The following is a 27,944-nucleotide window of genomic DNA, read 5'->3' on the forward strand; positions in this document are numbered from 1 at the left end:
GTAGGTTTGGTGTGCTTGTAGTTAAGAAGTCAGAAAGCCTTTCTTTCAAGCTAAACTCCCATAATGCTCTCTGCTTGGCAACCTGGAAGTACCAGTCTCCTCAGGTTGATAAAAAGTAAGAGGTGCCACCTGGAGCTATCTAGAATGCTGACACCAGGGATCAGTAGATGCTAAATAATACATTTGGAATGGATCAGAAGCAAAGAAATCCATCCATCCATTCTCTATACACCGCTTTATCCTCATTAAAGTCGCTGGGGGCTGGAGTCTGTCCAGGCTGACTTAACGTGAAGGTCACCAGTCCATCACAGGACTACATATACAAACAATCACACTCACATTCACATCTACGGACAATTTAGAATTTCCAATTAACCTCAGCATGTTTTTGGACTGTGGGAGGAAGCGGGAGTACCCGGAGGAAACCCACGTATGCACAGGGAGAACATGCAAACTCCATGCAGAAAGATCACAGGCCGGGACGCAAACCGGGGATCTTCTAGCTGCAGGGCAAAAGTGCTAACCAGTACACCACTGTGCGGCCCTAGAAGCAACAAAAGATAAATTAAAAATAAATAAATAAATAATTGACTTGATTGGGACATCCTTAAGTTTAGAGTTTAATGGGAAAATTATGACCTTTGAGGAACTTGTTCTAAAACATCTTTAGTTTTGGTTCTCAAAGGAGGATAGAGTTTCAGTTCACATTAAAATGGACATTAAAAGAGAAAAGGGAAGCAAGAGGTCATTTCACTTTGAAAGAGTTTAAATTTCCATCAGTCATTTCCTGTTGGTGAAACCCAACCTGCAAACCGGGACAAACCTTCGATTTCTTGAACAGAGTTGACGAAACGCTTTGATGTGTTTCAGACGTTCGACTCGGTCACATGACTGAAGCTTTAATGTCTTAACTGGATGCTTTTACAGGAGCCGCTTTCCTAAAACGGCATCATGACAAATGTTCAACCGCTCAGCTCTGGTTGATCAACTCACCACAACTGCTTTGCATAATGTCCTGAACACAGCGTCAGCCGTGATGTTGCTTCTGTTTCCCAGAACACTCATCGTTATTCAGCCTATGAGAGGCCGTCAGCGAGCTTGTTACGCTACAAAATACAAGATATGAATCACAGGGAGGCAACACTGAAGAACAGAAATTTATTTCAGTGTCGGAAAATAGAGCATTTATAGAAGAAGCTCTAAAAGAGAGAGTGCTTTAGTATTCTTACAAAAACACAACAGAGCAGTATTTAGCTTGACAGATGAGCATTCTGTGGAAGTCGAAGCACTTACAGTAGCACACATTTTAATTAAATGACATGGAAAAGGCCGCTTTGTCCTCTGACCATTGACAAAGAACTTTACTTAATGGAATATAATGGTACCAGAGAGGCATAACAGAAACAGTACAGATCAATAGAACAGCATTAGGAGAGCACAGGATGGCGCTGGGATGTTTCATGCACAGGAAAATTTTTAAAAAGTGCACAAAAGAAATGAAGAATTGGAAAGAAACTTCTCCTCAATTAAAAGAACATCTATAGTTCTTTTACACATTTAGCGGACTTTCTCTCTGTGTTTCGTTGCCTCGATTCACACATTTGTCACAGCTGAGAGTGGAAAGTTAATACTTGCAAAAAAATGTACATTCTGAAAAAAGAGGAAGAGGAACATGTTTTTTCTTTTCCGTCTTTCTTCGCAGGCTACGCATGACGACTAAACGGAGAGAAGGGAGGTGTCGCTGTGGTAAAAAATAGCCAACAGTGCCAGGAAAAGTTGCACTTATTTGGCTTTTAAACAGAAAATGTCTGTAAATGTTAACCAGAAGATGAGAAGTCGAGAGGGGTTTAACTGCTGCAGAGGGACTGGAAACAGTTCTGACCGATCAACACCTGAGAATGCACCGGACAGAGCAGTTAAACCTGATAAATGTACTCATTATCTACATGAAGACTCTGAGTTGTTGCACTTGTCTTCAGTTGGGCTGCTGTTCAGAGCTGCAGTTTGATGAAAACACAAAAACAGTTTGATGGTGTTGCAAAATGTGTGAATTTCTGAGCCGGTTTCTCCACCCAGCAGCTCGGCAGAATGTGTTAACACTCACACTAAAGTCCATAACAGCAACCCTCAGCAAAGGTTGAGCATTTGGAGATGTTAAAATGACCATTACCTTCATTTTACTGTAGTTTTGGCTTCAGGGACTCGATGAAAATCGATTTTGTGCCTCCCAATAATCGATACTAATGTGATGTTTACACGACAAACAGCTCTGGTTCATGTGTCAGACATCGCAAACATCGTTAACTTCTGAAAATCTGCCGAAATCGCAAGAGCTGAACACAAGGACGACTAAAATGCAACCAAGCAGAACACAGAGGCCTCCAAAAATAACGGCTCTTCACCGGGAAGCTTTGAGGAAGTAAAACAACAGGCGTCTCTTTTCTTAATTGAACCTGAGTTTAGTAGTTGTGGCTTCTTTTTGACTTCTGTTTCATCCCATATGTGGAATCTACCTTTATTTTAAATGTTCACTGTGAAAACCTCTTTAAAATCTCATCAATATCTGCATATTAAAGCTGCTATATTTCATATTTTCATGTAAAAACTGATTAAAAAGGCTATTTGTATTGCAAAATGAGTTACTCCTTAGAACAAACTTTAATATATTATCGAATGCAGCTCCCTGGAGACAATTTTTTTTTTGCATCTTTAGCTCGTCGTTTTGGTTTTACATGCCACAGCTTTCACAAATTAATGCAAATCAATGCTACTTTTTGCTCCATCGCTGCTGAATGTGTAAAAGGAAACTGTTGAAGTTTGTCTTTTCTTCCTCTAAGTAGCCAAACATCAGTAAACGCAGGTTTAGTGATATTTTTAAAACAGTTTTCTAAAATTCTGGCCTTTAACTTTTAATCTTTTTTATAATTTACATAAAATACAGCCCTAAATCCAGTTTAAAAACCGTATGAATAGAAATTAAAATGAAAAAACACAAAAGAAAACATGTCAGATGAGGACAGTTGAAATGCAATAGAAGAACTTCAAAATGTTTTAATGACTGATTTAAGATCTATAGATGAGTGGGTCACAAATAACAAGCTTGCTTTAAACACTGGTAAGACAAAGAGCATTGTGTTTGGAACCAGAAATATGCTGTTGAATGAACCCAAACTGAAATTGGTGGTCAAAGATACAACTGTTGAGCAGGTCATGGAGATAAAACTTCTTGGTGTTGAGATTGATAATAAGCTATCCTGGTCTAAACATATTAGAACTGCGGCCCGTAAGATGGGCAGAGGTCTCTCAACAGTTAGAAGACGTTCTCACATGTTACCTCTGAACACGACCACAGATGTTATAAAAACACTTGTACTGTCACAATTAGATTACTGTTCTGAAATGTGGTCATGTGCTGCTGCATCAGATTTAAACATTTTACAAATAATTCAAAGCAGAGCAGCGAGATGTGCTCTCAGATGTCCATTTAGAACGAATGTAAACTGGATGCATAATGTGTTGTCTTGGTTAAAGATAAATGACAGATTTAAAGCATCGCTGCTAAATTTGACAAGAAATATTATTGAATCCAAATGACCAAATATACTCTATCAAAGAATAGATTTCAGTTCCGATGTTCATTGTTATGAAACAAGACATGCCACAGAGGGGAAATTTAAATTACCTTCAGTAAAAGGAAATATGGGAACAAGTAGTGTAATGTACAGGGCTATGATAAATTGGAACTCTTTGCCAAGTGACGTCACTCATGCAAACAGTAAACGGCAGTTTAAATTTCTTTTAAAAAGGCATCTTTTGTGATATTACTTTTTTGGTCCAAAGGTATTTGTTTTTGTTTGTCTTTGCTTTTGTAAGATCTTTAAGTAGGTGTGTGTGGGTGTGAATGTGTGTGAATGGTTGGGGGGTGGGGGGTCACGTTTATTTTGGTATTATGTGGTGAAAAACAGGTGTAAAATGTTTTCTTTGTAATGCTGTTGGACTGACTCCATAAAGAGTAGCTGCACATGTTGCAGCTAATGGAGTTCAGAATAAATACAAATACAAATGCAAACTTGAAATTTAATCACTAAAATCAATTCCCGGCTCGATAACGACCTCTCACATAGGGTTTTTAAGAACTAAAGTTGCTTGGATCGATGTTTTTATATCAATTTTTGATCAAAATACTCCTCTTGTTAAGCTTCAACAGATTTGTTTTTTTCCAACGTCCATTAATTGATTTCACAGCTCACATCTTTACCATTTTGGTTCCTGTAAACTTAGCGGAGCATTAAAGGAAACTGGTGGAGAACAAAGCAGAGCTAAAAACAAAGTGAATATCCAGCTTATTGTCTGCAGATAGATAGAAACACGAGTCAGAATTAATGCAAATGCTGCTTCTTGTCTGCTGGGTGAGTACCTTCCAGCTGTATGAACTGTATAATGTGATGTTTTATGTTGTGTTTGCAGTTGATTGATCAGATATTGGAGGTTTTGATGTCACTCATCGTCTTCTAGCTTGAGCTCTGCTCCTCATTTCTCACCCTGATCTTGATTTTCCTGTCCTGATTCCTGTCTGAAAGAAAAAAAGAAGAAAAATAAGAACTTCTTTCTCTTTTTTTGGTGGGAATAAAAGCATGCTCACGCTGTAAAATATATATTTTTCCCCAATAATTTACTGTTATGTTACAAATTTGTCCCGTTTTGTTAAATTAAATAAATAAAAACGTTTGTTAAATGCTGTGTTTCTCCAGAAATGTAAACGAACATGCACCACTGAGAGAGCAGACTGTTAACGCATGAAGCTTTAGAGACATGATCGGAAGGCCCCATTAAAGACCTGAAGAACAAAATGAAGAAGAAGATGGAGTGAGAACTCCCACAAATACTCACTGCTAGAGTCAGAGTCTTTGTCGGTCTCTGTCTCCACCGGCGTCCTCTTCCTCTTACAGCCTCGGCTACTTTCTCGCCCTGAACTGCTCTCGTCTTCGTCCTGATCATCAGAGTTGGTCTCTGGTTCGTTATCTGGTGACGACGACTTTGAGGAGGCAGAGGAAGTGCAATGAAATGAAAATAAACTATCGACATGAATTAAACATAAAATGGCAAACGTCCCGCTTGTGGATTTATAACTGCATGAACCATAAAATCCCCCCAAAAAAGAGCCTTTAATCAATCAGATTGCATTAAAGAAATGTTAAAATCATAGATTTATAAAGGTAAAATAGAAGAAACTGTCCAGAAATATATTTAAAAATTCAAAATCAGATAAAAAATAATGTTAACTGATCAAAAACAATACAAAACAGACACAAAGTAAAATAAAATGCTGATATTGAACGGGTTGATGCTCCTTCACTGTATTTGCTTTGTTACCTTCCCATTCGAGGATAAAGATTCTTGCTTCTGCAGAGCAGAGTTCAGAGTCTCCAGCACGACTACTGTAATAAAAACACGACACAAAGAAATGTTTTTACTCAATAATAGGGGTGTCAAACATGTGGCCTGTGGGCCAAAAATGGCCGACCAGAGGGTCCAATCTGGCCTCGTGGGACGGCTTTGTAAAGTGTAAAAATGACAGAGAAGACATTCACTGCAGATTGTAAATTAGCAAAACTATACATTTAAAATAATTTCTAGACCATGACCATAAAGTAAAATACTAAATTGCACATTTTCTCATTTTCATAATATTTTGTCTTGTTTTTTTTGTTTTTTGTCTTTTTTGCTTGACATGTCATTTTCTCATATTTTTGTCATTTTGTGTTTCCTTTTTGTCTCGCTTGTGTTTTTTGTCTATTTTTTTATAATTTTGTCTCTTTTTTGTCCTTTTTTGTCTAATTTGTGTAATTTTTTGTCTCTTTTTTGTCCATTTATTGTTGCTTTGCAACTTTTTGTGTAATCTTTTGTCATTTTTTTGTCATTTTTTTCTTGCCTTTGTCAGTTTGTCTCATTTTTGAAATATTTTGTCTTGTTTTTGTTGTTTTTTATCTTTATTCAAACTTTTGTCATTTGTCTCATGTTTTTGTCGTTTTGTTCCTTGTTTTTGTTGTTCTGTGTTTCATTTTTGTCTCGTTTGTGCTTTGTGTCTTATTTTTCTCATTTTGTGTTTTAGTTTATTTGTTGTTTTGTGCTGTTTTTGTCGCTTTGTGTTTTCTTTTTGTCTGGCTTGTATTGTTTGTTTATTGTTTGTTGTTTGTTTCTTTTTGTGTTTTGTTGTCTTGTTTGTGTCATTTGTGTCATTTTTTGTCTTGTTTTTGTCCATTTCTTGTCGCTTTCTAACTTTTTGTCACATTTTTTTGTTTCTTTTTTAGTGTCATTAGTATGATTTTGTGTCTCATTTTTTAATATTTATTCTTGGTTTTTTGGTCTTTTTTGTCATTTGTTTTGACACATGTTTTGTGTCTTTGTAGATCTGTAAGTTGTAATGTATAAAAATGATCAATTGAGGTGTAATATTGTGGAAATTGAACTTATTTTTCTTAAGAAATTTCAGGTTGTTCATGATGTTTTGTGAACATTTTCGCAGCACTAAAACAACGGAAATTTGGAGTTGTGGTTATTTATAGGTTATTACGCTATCATTTTACTGGTCCAGTCTACTTGAGATCAAATTGGGCTGAATGTGGAACCGGAACTAAAACGAATTTGACACCCCTGTTCTATAAGCTGCAGTTTCATTCAAAATGAAGCCACTTTTATCTGAATTGCAATAAAATCTGTATGTTTTTATAGTTACGTCAACTTTTCCCTCAAAACACAAAGATTTTTTTTGCAGTATTTTGTGATGTAGGACGGAGATGAATCTACAGACACAAGTTCTTTACCTGGACGTAATGATATGGTGAGGACAGGCACCTTCTTCCCATTGCTTTGGTCTGGTTTTCCGTTTACCTCCTCGTTCTGCTCCTGCTCTTTTGCAACCTGCAGCGACAGCAGCATTACACCATATGTTAATTTCATTTTCTGGGGTCTAGTAGAATATTTTTGCACATTTAAATATTCAAAAAACACAGTATTTTTCTCATGCTATACATTTATCTGACTGACACCCTCCTGAAAAGCCCAGTACGTTCCAATTGGTCAGCTGGTCCAACTAAAGCCAGCTAATGTTGGCTTTATACCAAAAGACTGTAATAGTTAATTTTGGTGCACTATCAACAAATTCATAGCTGTGAATTTTGAATATTTTGAACATTTTAAAACTCTTTGCAATGTCAGTTTTTCTACATATACTAGAATTTGCAACCAATATCGCTTTTTTCTACTTATGGACAAATCTGTGCAACATAGAATAAAAATAATGATACTTTTCTATCAGTATTTCTACTCATGAAAGAATCTGTGTGGTACTGTTATTTCCACCCAGACAATCAGAACTTGTACTTTAGTTTTTATTTTTCTACTGATATTCCTTAAATGTTCGAACTATCCCCGTCGCTGCTGTAAAAACACAACTTTCCCCACAGTGGGATTAGTAAAGTCTTGTCTTCTCTTGTCCTGCAATTTCAGATATAAGAGGAAATAAAGATGAAGTTGCTCACTATTTGAGGCCAAATTAGCCGTTCAGCAGGAGTTATGCAAATGAGGGGCATGATGATGTCGATAAGTGCAGGAAGTAAACCCTGAATTTTCAAACAGGGTGTTTCAGAGTGTTTTGTGAAGGACAGTAAGTCCTTTCAATGTCGACTCTGCAAGTTTGTAGATCTGCTAATGCACAAAAATGCAGCTCAATTTCTAATTTCATGTTAAGAACCCCAAAAAGCACAACATGGGCTCTTTAATTTCATTGCTAAAAGGCCTACCTTGTGGTTGTGGTCGCTGCTCGGCTCTTCTTCTTGCTGTTTAATCGATGTCGTACAGGAGGATGAAGGCAGGACAGCGGGTGATGGCGATGATACTGGTGGATTTACATCCTTGTCAGGACTCTTCTGCAGTTTTGATCCACCTTGTAGGGCTAACGGTGAATCCTCTCTTGCTGTCTGGCTGGATTTGGACTTCCCTCGATCAGACAGGTCCAGCGGTGCATCGCATGCTTCTCCAGAGACCCTCTCTGCCTTCAAAGGTGGGGACTCCTTCACCGGAGGTTTAGTTTGACTCTCCGCAAAATCAGTCAACCCTCTCAACCTGAACACCACCGTGGGCTCTTTGTTTGGGGGCTGAGAGGCGTTTTGCTTCGGCCAGGGGGAGCTGAAACCCGGCCGTCGAAGGCTGGCCTGTTGGCTGGTGGGGATCAGGTTGGGGAAGCGAGGGAAGTTTATTTTCGGAGACGTTTGAATCAGCGGGTTGCTTCCTGCAGCCGCCATGTTGACCCAGTCAGAGGAGTCAGATAGCGGCCAGGGGAGGGAAACCGGGGAGCTCTTGGTGGGTTGAGGCCGACAGGGAACCGGAGCATGAAGAACATGTCTGCTGGGCTTCACATCTCTACCAGGGGAGGACGAGGAGGAGGAAGAGGTCTTCAGGTGAGCTGGAGGAGGGATGGAGGAGCGCTGGTCCAGAACTTCAACACCTTGAGGTCTAAAAGGTGAGGAGCAGAAGTTTATAGACGTCAGGACTGGGTGGCTCTGCATTCAGAATTCTCTACAGTAACAACAACGTGAAACTCAACTTTCATTTGCATTTTTGAGTAATCATTGTTTTCAAATCGCAAATCATAGAGACCATCAATGATTATTGGTAAATAATTAATTACTGCAATTCTATATCGTATTTTTACATTTTCTAACCACAATGATGAGACATTTTAATTCTGAGGCCAGTGGAAGACAGACGGAGCTTCAACTTCTCTAAAGGATTTGGAGACAGTAAAGAATGAGACGTCCATATGTCAGGTTGTAGCTGCAGATCGACAGAATGTCTCTAACCCTTAGATGTGAGTGACTGGACCATATGCTCTTCCATAAGTGAGTGAAAAATGGCTCATATTAGAACCAGTGTGCTTCTATGCCATTTTGGTTAAGAATAATCATTTGAATCATTTGTTTTTATTCTATTTTAGTCCACAAAAGACTCATTTCATGTTTGAAATATGTATTATGTTTCACTGTATAACACATTTTGAACATTTTGATAACTGGAAAAGAAAAATACCACACAACAATAGAAGAATGAACATCCATTTTGTTGACATTTTTACGCTCTTTTCCTCCTGCTGTGGCTGCTCTTCATGTACAATAACCTTGCTTATCAATGACACTTCTGACATAGTGTGTGAGGCTCACAGTAAATATGTTCCTGACAGCCACAATTGATAAGAATCACAGGTTTCCATGAGATTCTACAGGAAATGCATGCGGGTCATTTGTGACCCTCTTATGGAGGCTTGGAGTCATAATAAAAATGTTAGAATTTTTTCAAAGGGTTTAAAAGGTAACTTAAAAATTTAAATGGAATGATATCAAAAACATGTTTTTTGAGGAATACCTGGAATATGAAAAGATAAAGAATTTCCATTACAAAGATATTGCAAGAAAACAACCTCACCGGCTCATTTTTGGCCCACTGATGCATCTAAGGGTTAAAGAGATTCATGGACAAAAAACAAAACAAAACAATGAGTAACCAGAGCAGGGTTCAAGAGAACACCAGGTCTTGGATGAACAAATGGAGACAGATCTTTCATTATATACGGTGTAAAAGTTTCAATTTTACTTCAACAGACTTGATGGCACAATTTACCCCAACGTATTTTCTCCAAAGGCTCAATTTACCCCAAGTTGAGACAATAAAACACTTTTTCTGGACAGCCATATTTTAAAAACTGTTTCTTTTGGATCCAAACCAATTATTCCCAGGAAAGCCCCACATCCTGAAGTGTATGTACATGTTTTATTTTCACATATTACTGTCAGGCCTCCACTGTAACGATGCCTCAAGTAAATAAATAACATTTTACCCCACTCTGTCCTAAATCCTAAACCTTCACATGAACCGTTGTTCTACTGATTCATGGATGTGAACCAACAACAGCCTTAAACCTGAACAGGACTCTGACTCATTAACAGAGACACCTGTAAACCACTGAAGACGAGTTTTCCTGGGTCGTGCTGAGACATGCACCCTTTAATTCTGCTCTTCAGGTGAAAGGAGGTTGGTTTTGTAATTATTTGCATGTCAAGTCTTTGGCAACATCTGGATTTGTTGGTGGTTTGACGGATCACAGCTGCATTTGGATGCAGACATAGTTATTTTTAAAAATCCTTTTCAGTGCACACAGTCACTGATTTGTTTGATGCACCTATTACTTAGTCGGTTTTGCAGTTTTCTGTTGAGTCTCACCTCCTCTCTCGGGTCGTGTTGTGTTCCACCTTCCAGGTCGGTAAACCGAGAGGCGACAGTGGATGAGGCTTGTAGGACTCCTGAGTGAGCGAACAATATCAGGAAATAAACACAAAAATGAGCACACTTGTAGCTGTTTTGTCACATAAATGAAAGGAACAGTTTGATATTTTCAAGGAAAACATTCTTTCTTTTGGATAGTTTGGTCGGTACCAGCAAATTTAAAGCTGCTTAGCTTAGCTTAGCTTAGTTTAGCTTAGCATAAAGAACAGACACTTCATATTGCTGTGGTGATTTCATTTCTGTTCTCAAACCAACATGTATACAACATCTGTCCACCACAAAATATGAGCTATTTACTTCTCAGGGTATCCATTTTCATTTTTTTATACAAAGTGCTCTTTTTATGAAGTGTATTTATTTTTATTTTATTGTGTATTTTTAAATTATTTGCTATGTTATTTTTCTTTGCAAATCGTGCAACATGACATGATGTTCACTACTGTTTAAAAGTTCAGGGTCATCCAGACAATTTCATGTTTTCCATCAAAACTCACACTTTTATCCATGTGCTAACATAACAGCACAAGGGTTTTCTAATCATCAGTGAGCCTTTCAACACCATTAGCTAACACAATGTAGCATTAGAACACAGGAGTGATTTTTGCTGGAAATGTTCCTCTGTACCCCTATGGAGATATTCCATTAAAAATCATCCATTTCCAGCTAGAATAGTCATTTACCACATTAACTATGTCTACATTGGATTTATGATTTTTTTTTTATGTTATCTTCATTGAAAAAAAACCTGCTTTTCCTTCAAAAACGAGGACATTTCTAAGTGACCCCAAACTTTTGAATGGTAGTGTATGTGTTATATCCCCGACATATTTTTTCCACTCTCAGAAACAGAGAACATAAATATAATAGGTTATCTTGTTTATTCTATAAGTTTCTCAAAAGTAGTGTCTTGTACCTCAAATGCATGTTTCAGGCAACAATCTAAAGTTTTATCTTTTAACCTCAGCAAGAAAGTTAATAGAAGCATTAAACATATGATATGAACATAATCTGCTGTCCAAACTCACCAAATGGCTTCTGTTGGTTCCTCTCTGCTGCCTCCGCTCAGTTTCTGTTTGATCAAATCCAGAAATGCAGTAAGAAAACAAGCATCACAGACAACAAACAAGCAAACAAACTCTTCCTCCTCCTTCTTCCTCACCTTCACTTCTTTGTTCCGTGTCCGTTTTCACTGCAACATCGCCATCTGCTGGCTGGCTTCCGGCTCTGCTGGTCACTGGATTAGTAACAAGGGCCACTGGTCCGGAGGAGGACGGAGAAAGTTCAGGAGAGCTGTTTGGTTTGACCTCCGACGTGCTGCTGCTGGAGGAGTGATTGCTGGGACCTCTGTGAAATAACACATCATATTACATGCGTGAGAAACTGTTTTCAGATTGGTAGATGTTATGGATTTGGTCCTAAAGGCAAAACATATGGACATAGAGTAGTTAAAGTTTACATCCACTTGTAAAGGCCATGAACAATACCGTTCAAAAGTTTGGGGTCACATAGAAATGTTCTTATTTTTAAAGGAAAGCAGTTTTTTTTTCAATGAAGATAACATTAAATGAATGATAAATCCAGTCTAGACATTGTTAATGTGCTAAATGACTATTCTAGCTGGAAACAGCTGATTTTTAATGGAATATCTCCATAGGGGTACAGAGGAACATTTCCAGCAACCATCACTCCTGTGTTCTAATGCTACATTGTGTTAGCTAATGGTGCTGAAAGGCTCATTGATGATTAGAAAACCCTTGTGCAATCATGTTAGCACATGAATATAAGTGTGAGTTTTCATGGAATTGCCTGGGTGACCCCAAACTTTTGAACGGTAGTGTAAATCATGGCAATCTCGAGTTTCCTATGACTCCTATAACTATGAATTTTCTAAAATGGAATCACTGAAACAAATGACAATCATATATTTTGGTTCTTTTGTGAATTTATTAAAGGTTTTCTGGAAATCTGAAAAACTCTGCTGGGTCAAAAATCTACATGTAGCAATTCTAATGTATGGTTAAATGTCCTTTGGCCATTTTCACCTCAGTCCAGTTCTTTCGGTTTCCGTCTACAAGTTTCTGGTTTATCTTTGACTCCTCATGAGAGATTTGTTGCAGTATTGTCTTTCTAACAAAGACTTGATTCTTGACGGGTTTAAGGCTTAAACCTGTCAAGAACCTGTAGACTGATGATGAAACAAGTCTGAGTCAGAAAGACAAAAAATTTAGCTGAACTGAATCAATTCTGTCCAGAGAAGAGTCAACCAGAAGATTGTGGATGGAAACCAAAAGCATCCAGTTGAGGTGAAGATGGTCAATTAGAGTATTAGCATTGCTGTATTTCTGACCCACCAGATTTTGACGTATGTGCAGAAAACCTTTAAATAAATCCACGAATGAACAAAAACGTATGATTGTTTTTTGGGAAAAAGATTCATGTGAAAATTCAGAGTTGAAAAAATGATTGGAAACTTAAGACTGCTCTGATATACATGGTCCATACAAGTGTACCTATTAAACCTTTAATTGTATAAGGCATGAAAAACTGCTCTAAAAGGTAAAATTCAACTATATGCAGTACAAGCAAAAAATTAATACAATTTACATTTATGCTTCACTGAGAACTATCATGAGAAATCCTTAAATAACAACAATTATTTAAAAAAAAAAAAGATTCCTAAAGGCTCCTCAAAGTCAAATCTTAAGTCTTGACAATCAAATGTTAAATACTCACTCAAGTGCTGCTTTAAAAGTCCTGATCTCATCCCTCAGCCTTTTGTTCTCCTTTCGCAAGTTGTTCAATTCTCCAGCTACCACAACAACAAAAAACACAATCTACAAATCAGGACACTTTAGGAAAAAAAGTAATCCTTAGCTTTTTTTTTGGTATTTTTAGTATTTTTTAGTAACAACCAAAAGAAAACATGGATGATAAAACAATCAAATGCCAAAAAAGCAAAGAAATAAGGGAATTAATGTTAATAGGGATGCAGAACCTTTAAGAAACATTCAGATGGATGTGTTAATGAATCAGAAATGCAAAGCGAAGGTGAATACCGAGTAGAGAGATGTGTTGGAGGCTCTGGATCTGCGAGGCCTCGAATTCCTGCTGCCTTCTCTTGGCCACCTCCTGAGTTACTGTACATCTGTCGCAGAGCCCTGCCCTCAGCCTGCAGAAAAACCACACAACATCAGAAACATACAAAACATTCTGGAAGATTTACCGTCTTCTGAACAACAACAAAAAAAAAGAAAACATCATGTGAAGTTACATGAACAGTTAATCATTAACAAAAGATCGTTTTTAATGAAACTTTTCTCGTAAAAAAGAAAAGTTGAATTTGTGAATGTGCTCTGGATTGTTGAGGCTGCAGCATGGTTTGGTTTGGTAGCACCAGCAGCTTACAGTGGCTTTAATTTCCGTTTGAGTTTAAGTGGTTCTCATAGGCGTAACGGACGCGGGGTACGCATGGGACATGTCCCCCGCACTTTCCACATCTGTCCCCTCTGTCCCCCGCAGTTTTTTCAGCCGTTACAACAGCTAAACCCGTTATGAGCATCCAGTAACGTGTTTTCCCGAGCCATCTTTGAATGCATCATGAGCGCATGCTAACGCAGGTGTTCAAGAAGAGACGTGCTGCTGAGCAGTGCTGAACGTGCGTCTGGAGTAATGTTTAGCAAACCAGCCAGAGCTAGCAAGAATCAAAACTTTGCACAGTTTTTTTTCCAAACAAACCGTGTAAGTTGTGTGACCTTGTTGGATGCAAACAATTACGGTAAACTTGTTAGCTAAATGATGACAAGGTAAAACGTGGCAATATATCAATATGTTAAGCTAGTTAACAATAATTCAAATGTGGTTGCCTCTGTTACATTACTGCTAATTAGTTTATTCTTGGAATAAACCCAGTCCTCTTTCATTTCTGGGCAGAAGATGTGCTCACAATTGCTCTCCATGTATTTAAGTCTTTTGGTCGCAAAAGAGAGTCAGGGAGGAGAAAAAAGAATAGGCTAACTATGGTATAAAAGTGGTTAAATTTACAACTATTTTTTACTGCTTCTCTTTCAAATTCTATCTCAGAATTTTGATTTTCAGATTTTTTAATGATTATTTCCATAACAAAGAGCAGAGTCAGGCAGGAGATGGACCAGAGGCAGCGGCCAGCAGTAATGTTGACCATGCAGGGTCTGCAGAGGTGAAAAAAATATATAAGTGGCTGAGAAAAAAATATGTATCTATGGGTTAAAGTGATTTTGAGGTTAAATTCTACTGCAATTTTTACTCTTCCTAATGCTATTTCAGAATTTTTCTTACCACATTTTTTATGTTTATTGCCATAACAGAAAGAGCAGAGTCAGGGAGGAGATGGATCAGAGGCCAGCAGCAGGGACAAGGATGTAGGGTCTTTACAGGTAAGGAGAGATTATAACTTCCTGAAAATAAGATATCTATTGCAGGGAGAAACCAGGCAGTACTGATCATTTCATGTTCAGTGTTTGGCACCTTTGGCTACTCGTCCAGTAGATGTTCAAGGGACATTGTTGTCAACTCAACTAGAGTTTGGCCACTAAAACTTTAGATTTTATAGTTTAAAGTTTTATACTTTATAGTTTAAAGAACTAGCCTAGTTGGTCCCCTGGTATTGTACTGTGGCTGTTAGGGATTATGTGGTTCTTTAGCCACTAAGGACGGTGCAATTAAATGTAGGAGAATGATAAATCGCTCTGAAAAATTTGTCTCCCTCACTTCTGAGATGGTGGTTACGCCCATGGTGGTTCTAATGGAGAGCTTCAGTAAAACACAACTGGACTCCTCGTTTTGATTCTTGAAGACTCCCATCTGAGATCTGCCTTCGGCTCCACCTGCCTGATGGTGAATCTCAGGTATTTATAATCGTCCTCCAATGATACGAGTCATTAAAGACCAAAGACTCACATCTTAACTTAAGGTATTGCCATTGCGAGACTGGAAGGTGAGGGACGACTGAAGGTGTTAATGTTGGTGAAACTGTCTGGGGAGGTAAACTACTGTTCAAAAGTTTGGCATCACCCACACAATTTTATGTTTTCCAGGAAAAATCACGTTTATTCATGTACTAACATAATTACACAAGGGTTTTCTAATCATCAATTAGTCTTTCAACACCATTAGCTAGCACAAGCTAACAGCAGTAAACTTGCTTGAAAGACTTATGTTTGGAATCTGTCTCATTAGATACATTTTTTGTGAAACTTTGTGTATATATGAAAGTTTTATTTTTATGTCTTTTATTTTCAATTTTCATGGTGTCAGGTGACTGACAAAAAATACATGTAAAAAAGACATCTGTATGATCTGAGGCCTTCATTTTATCAGACCAGAGTAGTTATAGTGTTTTTATGTTGTTTAAAATAAAAATTCTGAGGCATCGACCCAAACATGGACAATTAAAAATCAAACTGAAAGACATCCATCCAGCGGTGAATGAAAGTTTCAAGCCAATTTTTTATTTCAATTCAATGATTTGATTTGAACAAAGGGCTGCGATGTGCTGTCACATGGACCACATTAGCAGCCAACTATACATAATAGATCCTTCTGCTTAACCAAAGTTGGGTTGCAGTAGTGGAAGAAAGCTATGTAAGGAATCCAGCAAAGTTTTCCAGTCCCTGTTGGAGGGATCTTGAGTTGTTCTCATGTCAGATGAGATATAATCTCTCCGATGAGTTCTTAGTCTATCTTTGTTTCTCTTTCACTAGTTGGACATGTCTGAAAACCTACATGGAAGGTCCTAAACAGAGGCCTGAACCACCTCAGTGGGCTCTTTTTGACATGAAATGATCTACTTTCAGTTCTTTCTGGATGCATGAACTCATCACTCTAAGGGTTCATCCACAAAAACCCAACAAATGACACAAATTTTTGCTGATTGTATTTGCAATCATTCATCAGCCACCCAAAGTTGATGAAGGTCAGAACACAGAATTGATGCAATGAGAGCAAGAGCAATATCTAGAAGAGTTTTCAGAGAGAGTGAAGTTCAGTAAATATTCTACCATTCAAAACTTTGGGTCACCCACACAATGTCATGCTTTCCATGAAAACTTAGCCTTTCAACACCATTAGCTAACACAATGTAGCATTAGAACACAGGAGTGATGGTTGCTGGAAATGTTCCTCTGTACCCCTATGGAGATATTGCATTTAAAATCAGCCATTTCCAGCTAGAATAGTCATTTACCACATTATGTCTAGACTGTATTGCTGACTCATTTAATGTTATCTTCATTGAAAAAAACTGATTTTCTTTCAAAAAAGGTACATTTCTAAGTGACCCCAACTTTTGAACAATATTGCACCAAAAGATTGCATTATAAGTACCTGATAAGTGGTGGAGACCCTGTCCTTAGTTTAAAGACAGTTGTTCTAGCTTGATGATCCCTTCATTTCCACCTAAAATCATCTGTCTTCTGTCTCTTACACCCAAGATCTGTATATTAACCGTGCTTTGGACCTTCTTTCTTTTCTAATCTCTCAAATCATTGGGTTTCTCTATCCAGAACGTGAATTCTGTTTTCCACAAAGCTGTGTTACTCTCCACAACATTGGCTATTGTTACCCCACAAGTTCCAATAACATTCTTAACATTTTAATCTAATGTTCAAATTATGTTTAAAGATGTGTCTCCTTTTGAAATAATGTTGCTTTGACTTTAAACACTTTATCTGGAACATTCAGAAGATGACTGAAAGAAGTTGTGAGATTATGTTCAATGACAATGAAAGAACAATCCTACATTCAGAAAATGTTTTCGAGATGTTATCAAGACCTCAGAAGATGTGTTTTTTACAAAATGTTCCTCTAATGTGATATTTGTGTATTTGGAACATTTAGTTCACATATTTAGGTTGTACATCATGCTAAGTTGTACTAGTTTTCAGTTTTACCGGTGCTGGAGGATCCAGGCTTCTGTTGCTGGACTCATCTGGTTGGATTTTGGCAAAAGTTGGTGTCAAAGAAGCTCCAGGTTTATATACCAGAGCTGCCCATCGGACTAAACCAAATACCTGCCACATCTAGGGGGGGGCAGGGATTATTACATTTAAATATTACATATTTCATCTGACTTATGTTGGGTATTTGGATATACTTAGATTAAAAAAATACTATTTCTCTGATATAGAAGGCCAACGGTGCGGTTTTGTTAGCCTAGCCGCGCTAGACAACCCACGGCAACGAATTTAATTCTCTGCCAAGGTGGGTCTAGTTACCCTCCATAAGGCTCGAGGCTGGATTCTCCTAAAACTGGCCGGACGAATCACCATGAAGTGTAGAGTCAGAAGGCGGGCGTAACTAAGTGACGACAGAGGCGCAACAATTCTGACAGAAACAACCGGAAACAACTAGCCTAGCCGCGCTAGACAACACACAGCAACGAATTTAATTCTCTGCCAGGGTCGACAACAAAAACGACAACAGTCGTTGAGCTCCATTAGCACCGACTCTGAATAATCTTTCTGTTAACGTCTGTAATATACTTGAGCTTCACCCATTGACTGTATAAATAAGGCTTCACCGAACTCCCGCATCCTCTGATTTCCGGCACTCTCGGAGCCTATTCGTTGCACTGATTGGTTGTATACCTACCCAATTGCTGCAGAGTGATTTGATAGACAACCTTTTAGCCCGCCTCCTTCTCTGTCGAGCGTGCCTCGACCCTTGTGCCGTCAGAAACATGGGTGTAGCGTGGCTAGGCTACGGTTTTGTTGCTTTTGCAGTTAGTTTAGGTGTTTTATGTTTCCCCTGTTCTGTTAATTTGATCTGATCAACCAGAATATATATATCTATGTCTATATGTATATCTATATATGTATATCGATATCTATATATCTATATATCTATACATATAGACATATACATACACTCCCCTTTAGCTAGTTTGTGTGGTCGGTTATGAGTTTTGGGTAGTTGGTGCAGCTGTTTTACGGAGCCCTTTTAATTATAATAACCCTATTTTAGTTCCGTTTGTTTGGGCCCAGAACTCGCTTTTCACTATTTAGCTAAAATAAAACCCTTTTTCAAATCTACCTCCACATGTTTTCTAGCTCAGTTCCCTCACAAAGCACAAAACAAAAGTTTGAACAGGTTTCTTCCTCGTTTTCTGGTGGTTCATTATCTGAGAGAAAGCAGAACGTAGCGTCAGTACCTGTTCTCCAGAGTCTTGATGTTCTCGGTGAGTAATCTCTGCTGCTCTTTCATCTGCTGGTTTCTGGTGAACAGCTCCTCCATTCGCTTTGTATCACTGGAAGAAAATGCACAGACAGGTTAAAATACTCTTAGGATGTACTCTATTTCGCTTTAGTTTGAAGAGTTCTTTACATAGCCTAAAAATGTGTTGCATTCAATATCTTACTGAAGCAATAGAGCAGAGTTTTATTTAAAAATGTCTCTAAAGTGGCGGAAAATTTAAAATTTTGTGCAGAATGGCTGGTGCTGAGGTTGCACTGCTATCTTTAGATAATATTATCAATGCATCAGGATGTAAAGGGCATGTTCATGGTGGCTGTGGCTGGTTTAGGTCATTTGGATGATGTTGGATTATGTCCTCTGAACAATATGTCGAAGTACCTCAAAACTGTATGTAACTGCAGTACTTAAGTGAATGTTCGTAGCAACTTTCCTCCAGACATTCAATAGACCTTGAGGGCAAACAGCAACTGAACATTAGGATAATGTACATTTTGTTGCAGCCGAATCTTCAATCTGAGATGCTGTACTTTCTCATGTACACTGTTATGAAGTGGAGTGTTTTCTATACGAGGGAAGCAGAGACAGGGTGCCAAAATGTGGCTGGAAGTTGCTGCATTTCCAAATCTAAAGGTCGGTTTCCACTGTTACAGAAACTTTACCAGGAAACAGGGACCTTCAGAGGAACCAGCATCTGAGGCACGCCCACATTAGTACAAGTATTTTATGAAACTGACCTTTTCCTTTTACATTTTAGCCTCTCATTTACAGACAAACAGACATCTTAGCTCATTTAAACAGCTTTTAAAGTGAAGATTTTATATTTTAAAAAACTCTATTTATGTAGACATGGAAGGTGGAGGTTTGGGAAGAGATGGTTTCACTCTTGAATTCTGTTGTTACTTTAAGTTATGAGTACATTCCTGAAACTGTGAAAACAAAAATGGATATTTATTGGTTTCTTTGCTCTTGGTTACTTGGCATTGCTGCACCACTTTACCAGCTAGCACAAGACTCTATATCTGCTGCTCCCTGTATTACTTTGTCCAGGGCGTCCTTGACTAATGAGTCTTTAAATCAATGATTAGGTCTAAATTGCAGTTTGTCCAATATGCAATTTTAACCAACTAATAACATCCACATCAACCTTAGCTGTGCTTTGTGTTGAGCAAGTTTTTAACATGCTAACATGTTAAAAAACATGATACCTGACACACGTTAGCATGTTAGCACTAAGCCTAAAGTACCACCATGTGACCCTCTCTGTTATTGTCTTCATGACTGATTTCACCTGGTTGCAAACTGATCAGTTCCTTAGGAAATATAAATATTGATTGATTATTGGTCCCATTTAAAGACTTCAAATAAGTATCATAATTCAAACCTCACATTAGTCAGGCCTTTAATGGAGAACAACAAGGAATGCTGGTAGAAAAATAGCAAAAAAAATAATAAATCAGTGCAACCACTTATTTTAACAGACAGCTGCACATTAAAGCTGTTAAACTTTATATATGTAAACATACTATCGTATTGAAGTGCATTTAGGTCTGACACTGTCCCATAATGAAGAAATTTTTCACCAAATCAAAGTGAAATTAATGTTACTGACTGAATATTCTTTATTATAATCAGATCAGCTGCAGTAAAAGGACCAAACATAAAACATATTTACGGTATTTCTGCATCGCCAACTCCGGTTGCCATGGCGACACGAGGCATACAGTGTGTGATACTGTAACTACACAGCTTCATTCAGTGGTTTCAGTAACGTACAGATCAATAGAATCTGTGTCGCTCATAGAGAATCATCAGGAAATGATTTGGTTAAAGGGAGACGTGTCTTACAGCCAATTTAAATTCAAAACTTCAGGTTACTTCTGCAGCATCAATTACCATGGAGATCTAGTGGGTTAAAATAGACTCTGACACTGAAAAAATTTGAAGCTCAACAAACCTGCTAACACACTAGTCTCACTTCACAATTCAGCCTTCTGATCGGTTATCTTTAAAATAAGCTGCCCTGATAAGCAGGTTAGACATTCAGCATGAGTTACCATGGTGATGCAGCCGGTAATAGATGAACCCTCGTCGTCGTCAGGAAAACTCCGAGTTAAACCTGAAGTTATCTAAATAACCTCAAATCCTGCTCAGAGCTCTGACTGTTGTAGCACCAGAGGGCAACATTGCTGAATGTTTTGTACTCAGCAAGCTTTGAAAACTGGCGACACCTTGTGTTTTAACGACCTGCTACAGGTTTTAAAGGGTTAATAAGTTAATATGATGAGGCCCTGCTGAGTGGAACAATGTGAGGCAATGAGGGGATTTCTCTGGACTCAGACTTTCCTGCATTAACTTGTAAAACTCATATTAAGGCTGTAAGGCAATCCCTTCTCCTTTAACATTTCTTTAGTTCTGAGGAAAAATGAAAGTTTGGTGACTCAGCTTCAGACTGAGCAACTTGTTCCAACATGAGCTGAACAAACACCAGCTACAAGTGCAAGACCGGAGTTCCACAAATCCTCCAGTCCTGTCCTGGATAAACTTTTTTCTTGCTAAACTCGACCGTCTCGTCTAAACGCGGCTGTCCGGAGACGTTAGGAATGTCAGGAACTCACTCACCAGCCTTTCTTGTTCGACAGCTCTTGGACTTTCACCTGCCACCCTGGAAATAAAGAAATAAAGACAGGCTCAAGTCAGGCTTTTAATGGAGAACAGCAAGGAATGCTGGTGGAAAACTAGCAAAAGTAGTGAAAAATAATAAGTGCAGCCACTAATTTCTAACCGACAGCTGTACATTAAAGCTGTTAAACTTTAAAAGTCCTGCTCAGGAGGAGCTGAAATAAAATGATTCTTATTATTAAGGAGCACGCTCAGTATATTGTCTAAAAATTGAAGCCCCTATTAAGATTTTACTACAGAAACAAGTCTTGCTGTTCTTTTTGTGTGAAACAGAAACCTTTTGCTTGTTTTTGACTGTGGAGATATGCTTGTATATAAAGGCTTCTGCTAACTGTCTTAGCATGCTGGGTAGTGTGTACCATGTGGCACTGAGATTCATTATCAAATGTGATCCCCTTACTCATCATTGTGTGCTCTGCTCTAAAGTTAACTGGAAAATTCTTAAAGTTCTTTAAGTGCTTGACGTGTCAGTCATTGTTGTTTATTTACAGAACCATTCTGGGTATCGTTCCTTCCTATTTGCCTTGTCTTTTGACAAGGAAACATGGAAGTCATAATCTCTGATCGATGAATACTCTGCAATTTGATCTGAACGGGCCAAAAAAGCCTTTAGATTTTCTGCACCTAATGCTTGGAACAAATTACAATCTAAACTTTAACTTCAAGACCTTGTTACACTGAATCAGGGACGGCTGGTATAAATGGGCTAACAGGGCTAAGCCCTCCCAGGCCAACACAAAAAAGATGAGAAAATTATTTTTCAAATAACTTACAACAGATTGTTTTAAGTTTAGGTGAAAACAAAGGTAGCAACAGCACCAATCAGTCAAAAGAAAAACATAGAATATCTCTAAATGGGCTTATTTTTTACAGCCCCAGAAGATAGAGTCCACTTTCATTCATTTCGTTCTTGTAAGTGATTGACAGGTGTCATGTCCCGCCCCCGTGATTTACTGATCATTTGGGCTAACTTCAGTCAGCCCACAGGCCTTTGACGCAGCGAGAAAAGGTTAAGCTATGACGGGTGTTAGCATGAACGAGGTGGATTATTTGCTTTCATGCCCATTTTCCTCAATGTCTTTGGAGGAAAAGCTGGAAGTTAAGAGACTGGGATCACATCGGCCGTCGATGTGAGCTTCTTTTCAAATAAGGTAGGCCCATGTTGACCTGTTAAAGGACTGTGAAACCTTGTTTTTGCTGAGGTTATCTGTTGTATTGAAGGCGTGTTTTGCACTACATGTCGCCAAACAGTTGTAATAAGACGGTTGCAGCAGGCTATCTGTGGGCAGTCATTGCAGTTGTAACATGTTTTGTAGTGGTGTGTGTGTGTGTGTGTGTGTGTGTGTGTGTGTGTGTGTGTGTGTGAGAGAGTGAGTGAGTGAGAGAGAGTGTTGATGTAGAGCACTAAAGTATAGTGCACCTGTAATTGATGTAACTGTGTGTATCATAGGTGATGTTGCTTTTGCAGCTGTGTTAACCATTTAATTGGTATTATGCATTTGTTAGCCCACCCAACAAATTTCACCACCAGCCGCCACTGCACTGAATGAATGTAAAGCTCTGGTGAAATCACTGCAGTCTGCCTTGTCTGTGTGAAAGTGTTATATGTGAGCAAGTTTTAATGTTGTTAATTACTACGTCAAGGAACGCAGCAGAGTGATGTGACGATCGATGTACATTTGTCCTTCTGTCCGTCTGTGCGCAACATTACTCAAAACAGACTAACGGATTTGGATGTAATTTTCAGGGAAGGTCAGAAATGACACAAGGGCCAAGTGATCAGATGTTGACAGTGATGTGGCTTATAATCTACCCAGTACTTGACCAAGGCTGTCCATTCCCCCATATGGCATTGTCAGAAATGCAGCATTTTTTTTGCAGAAATGCAGCATTTGTTTATTAGTTACTGATGATCAGAAATCATTACAACATAGAATGTGGCCATTTAATATAGATGTACCCACAAACAAATTACCATGATCTGGGCACAGGTATGTGTTATGCATGTGTACGTTATGAACAGATACCCAATTGCGTGACCAAAATATGTAGCAGGTGGCAGGAATTGATGAGACTCAGAAACACCCCCACAGTTTAATCAATTGTTCCTTGTATTATTTCTGACAGATAAGTCCCAATAAGTCCCCAACGGTTGATTTGTAGTAGGATCACAATCATATGATCTTCAGAACGCCACTGACGTACTGTTCACTTGTTGTCATGGTTACAGTGACGGGTGTTGCTATCTCACAATGACACAGAAATCTTTACAAATCTGTGGATCCAGACTACGAGCTGCATCACTGCCAAAATCTAATCCCTTGGTCCTTTTGCCAATTCTGACCTTCCCTGAAAATGTCATCCAAATCCGTTTTTGAGTAACGTTGTGCACAGACGGGTTCACATACGCCCATCATCACATAACTCGGTGTGCTTTTGTTTGTCTGTTAGCAACAATACTCATTACGCTGCGATTGCTGATCATCAATAACTAATAAACAAATGCTGCATTTCTACAAAATAGGCTGTATTTCTGACAATGCCGTATGGGGGAATGAGCAGCCTTGGTGGAGTTTCTTGTTTTATCTGTTGTTTTTGTGTTTTTAATGTGTTTATGCTGCTGCCCTCTTGGCCAGGTCTCCATTGAAAGGGATATCTGTGTTCTCAATGGGACTAACCTGGTTAAATAAATGTTAATAATTTTTTCAACTTATTTTTGCATCGTTTCCACTCACCCTCCACTTCCCGCTCGTGAACCTCCCTCAGCTTGTGCAGAAGGTCATTGAAACACTCCATCGCAGCTGCAGTCGCCTTCAGGCCTCAAACTGACTGTGCAACAAGAGAAATATAACATTCTGTTATTTCCTTTAATTTTCCAGTAAAAACTCAACTGGACACACCTTAAAAGACAGAACGTGTCGTTGCTCAGAGTGGAAGCACAGTGAATCAGTCAGATGTGAGGCGTTATAGCCTAAAGGCTGCAGCAGCGTCTGAAGATCTGCTGTTCAGCCCACTGCTCTTCACATGTAACAGCAAATTTTTTTGTTGTTATATCGAGGGTGATTGGAGCTGGTCGGACCGGTCCGGCAGGTCTGCAGTTGGCGCTTTATGAAAAACAGCTTTGATAGTGGGAGCATGCGTGCACAGAAGCTGCACTTTTGAAGGCTGTGTGGAAGTTAGAACAAAGAAAGGAAACTGCTGTAGACATTCTGTTAGTGAGCGTAACGATTTACAGCCTGAACCTGGTGGATTTACCTCAAATATAAACCTACAGAAGGCCAAATAAAGGTTTAATTACTAGCAGTACTTCCTCAAGTATATTCCTTTTAACTAGCCCTGCTCTTGCCTATAATATAATAGCAACAGTAATAACTTTATTTATAGAGCACCTTTAAAAAACTGAGTTTACAACATACTTTGCAGACATTAGACCAATCAGTAAAAACAAAATAAAAAGACCAGAGAGGGAAAAGTTTAGAAATAGAGTTAAATCTGGTAGAAGATTTTAAAAGTAAATCAATACAACACCAAATAAAATAACAAAATGCCACATCCAAGTAAGGTGATGAAGAACTGGAAGAGAAGGGATAATTTTTTTTAAATTTTTTAAAAATAAAAATAATTTAGTAAACAAAGTTAGATAATAATAATTAGAATAATAATACTAATAAATATCTAAAATAGATTCTTAAATAAATAAAAGGTAAAAGAAGAAAAATGAATAAAGGATAAAGAGAATAAAATGAACAGTAAAAGAATTGCATTAAAAACGAATAGATGATGATGATAATAAAGATAATAATAATAATAGTAATTAAATATATAAATAAATGTAAGGTAAAAGATAAAAAAGAACAATAAATAATTTCATAAAAAATATAATAATAATAATATCTAAAATAGATTCTTAAATAAATAAAAGGTAAAAGAAGAAAAATTAATAAAGGATAAAAGAATAAAATGAACAATAAAAGGATTGCATTAAAAACGAATAGATGATGATGATAATAAAAATAAAATAATAATAATAATTAAATATATAAATAAATGTAAGGTAAAGATAAAAAGAACAATAAAATAATGTCATACAAAATATAATAAAAATAATAATAATAATAATAATAATAATAAAATAGATATGTAAAAATAGGGGATTAAAGAGAATAAAATTAACAATAAAATAATTGCATTAAAAATATAATAGATAATAATAACAGTAAATAAATAAAATAGGTATGGAACTGAATTAAAGTTAAAAGAGAATAAATGAATAATAAAATAATTACATAAATAAGATTAATAGAAAATGATAATAATAATAATAATAAGAAGAAGAAGAAACATTATCCCTTTGAGTCTGTTATCCAACTCAGTCCAGTGTGATAATTCTTTTTTTGTGTTTGTTTTGTAATATTTTTGATAATTTAACGTTGTAAATTTTTTTTAGCCTAACCAGATTCTGTAAAAGACAAAAAATTCTTCCCTCCTCACTGCAACCATGAATCCATTAGTGACCCAGCTACAACCAACAGTCACCGAGTATAAATTCTGAAAACGTTTTGCTGGCTGAACTGCAGGCAGTGTTGATACACGACTGATGAGAGGGACGGGACAAGAGAAAAATGGCATTTTAGGGGGAACTCTAGACTTATATGGTATTTAAAAAATATTATAAATTTACACAACAACTGCAAGTTTTAGTATTCTGTACGTGGATTATTTTAAATTTGATGGATGGAATGTAAAACGTCCTCCAGTTCTGGAATGACCCCAATTACCCGTTGAGGACTTTTTGTTTTTATCCTCAGAAAGAGGAGTTAAATTCCCACAGTGCAACTGTGCAAACACATGCACACGATCACTCGCAGCACAAACGCATGCAGTGGACGACTAGTATTGAGCGTTTTTATCAGCGCGTCTTCGACTCCTTCGACATGTCAGGATATGTCAGCGGAGCGGCTGTTCACATCACCGAAGCAGAGCAAGAAAAGACCTGCCTGCCTTTATGTGCTGCTATCTCCAGATCACCACAAAGACACACACACACACACACACACACACACACACACACACGCATAAGAACAGTTTAATATTTGTGCGGTTGCCCTGTATTTCCAGTATCCTCACCCTGAAACTCAAACTCTAACTGCACCACACTTGTCTCCGCTGTTGACACACAACATCTTTATGAGCGAACACAAAGATGCAAAGATAACACAATAGGACACATTTCCCCTAACTGCAGCGTCACTTTAACCCTCCCTGAAGCTCCTTTAAATTGTTAATAGTGTAAGTTCAGACCTCAGTCGCACAAAACCAGTTGACCCAGATGTTGGATTAATAATATAACTGGAGATTAGCAAATTATCTTGTGTATTTGGGCTGTTACAGCCACAAAAAGACATAAATTTGGTGCAAATAATGATCATATTTATGCATTTTCATATATACCTACAGTTTGTCACAAAAACAGCTCATAAATATGCGTCCCCTCCCATCATTTCAGGAGCTTCGTGGCTGTTTAACCACACCTGAGTTGCTCAATCACACAATATCAGCTGATCCAGATGTTGGATTGATAATATTGGCAGAGCTGAACAAACTATCTGGTTGATTTTAGATGTAAGAACAAGAAACGACCGATTTGGTGCAAATAATGGTCAATAAATGAGTCACACACAAACCTATGGCGCAAACAGACATAAAATGATCACAAAAGGCACAAAATTACCACAAAGAGACTAAAAATGACCCCAAACAGGCCAAAAAAATTACCACAAAGAGACACAAAATGACCACAGAAGCCACAAAATGACAATGAAGAGACACAAAATTATCGCACAGACTAAAAATGACCACAAATAAACCCAAAATTACCACAAAGACTTAAAATGACCACAAAGAGACACAAAATGACCACAATAACCAGCAAAATGACACAAATCAATTCCACCAAGACTGAAAATCACCAAAAGGACACAAAATGACCCTATGATACACAAAAAGACCACAAAGAGACTGAAAACGTCCAAATAAAGAGGCAAGATGAACACACAACACAAAATGACCACAAAGTCACTAAAAAAATGACAGAGACACAAAATGATCACAGACATGTACACAGTGCGACACAAAATGATCGCAATAAGAGACAAAATGAACAGCGAAATATAAAAAATAACTACAAAAAGACACAAAATGACCACAAAAGAGACAAAATTATCACAAAAGGACACAAAATGACCATAAAGAGACACAAAATTATCGCAAAAGATACACAATGACTACAAAGAGACACAAAATGAACACAAAATGACTGCAAAGACACACAAAATGTCCACAGGAAAACACAAAATGACCAAATTAGACACAAAACCCCACAAAAATTATACAAAATGACCACAGTGAGACCCAAAATGACGAAGGCAAAGTTAAAACAAATATACAAAATAACTACAGAAAGAAACAAAATGAACACAAAGAGACCTAAAATGACTCACAAAGACAGTCAAAATGAAAACAGTGGAATGCAAAACAACACAATTCAATCACAAATAATTGCAAAATAATAAAAAAGGGACCCTACATGGCCCATATTTTAAATGATAATTTCCTAATTAGAGCTTTAAAGTCTGATCTAACATGAAAGTTTGAGGAATATGATCAGATGACTATAATTTGCTAAAATCCAACAGCAG

At 37.7% G+C, this 27,944-nt stretch overlaps 1 protein-coding gene across 1 annotated transcript; it reads right to left on the reverse strand.

Moving 5' to 3' along the window:
• Positions 1-1,144: 1,144 nt before the first annotated feature.
• Positions 1,145-24,042, reverse strand: rbbp8l (retinoblastoma binding protein 8-like). The gene is made up of 13 exons (XM_051950159.1): positions 23,982-24,042; positions 21,187-21,229; positions 18,524-18,619; positions 13,395-13,507; positions 13,072-13,147; positions 11,498-11,682; positions 11,364-11,407; positions 10,276-10,355; positions 7,803-8,514; positions 6,825-6,921; positions 5,374-5,438; positions 4,891-5,035; positions 1,145-4,573 (listed from the first exon to the last, which is right to left on the reverse strand). The coding sequence occupies exons 1-13, from the start codon at positions 24,040-24,042 to the stop codon at positions 4,512-4,514; spliced, it is 1,779 nt and encodes a 592-aa protein (XP_051806119.1). The 3' UTR covers positions 1,145-4,511.
• Positions 24,043-27,944: the final 3,902 nt, after the last annotated feature.

The sequence above is a fragment of the Acanthochromis polyacanthus genome, chromosome 6 (genome assembly GCF_021347895.1).
Source record: "Acanthochromis polyacanthus isolate Apoly-LR-REF ecotype Palm Island chromosome 6, KAUST_Apoly_ChrSc, whole genome shotgun sequence".
Taxonomy (NCBI): Eukaryota; Metazoa; Chordata; class Actinopteri; family Pomacentridae; genus Acanthochromis; species Acanthochromis polyacanthus.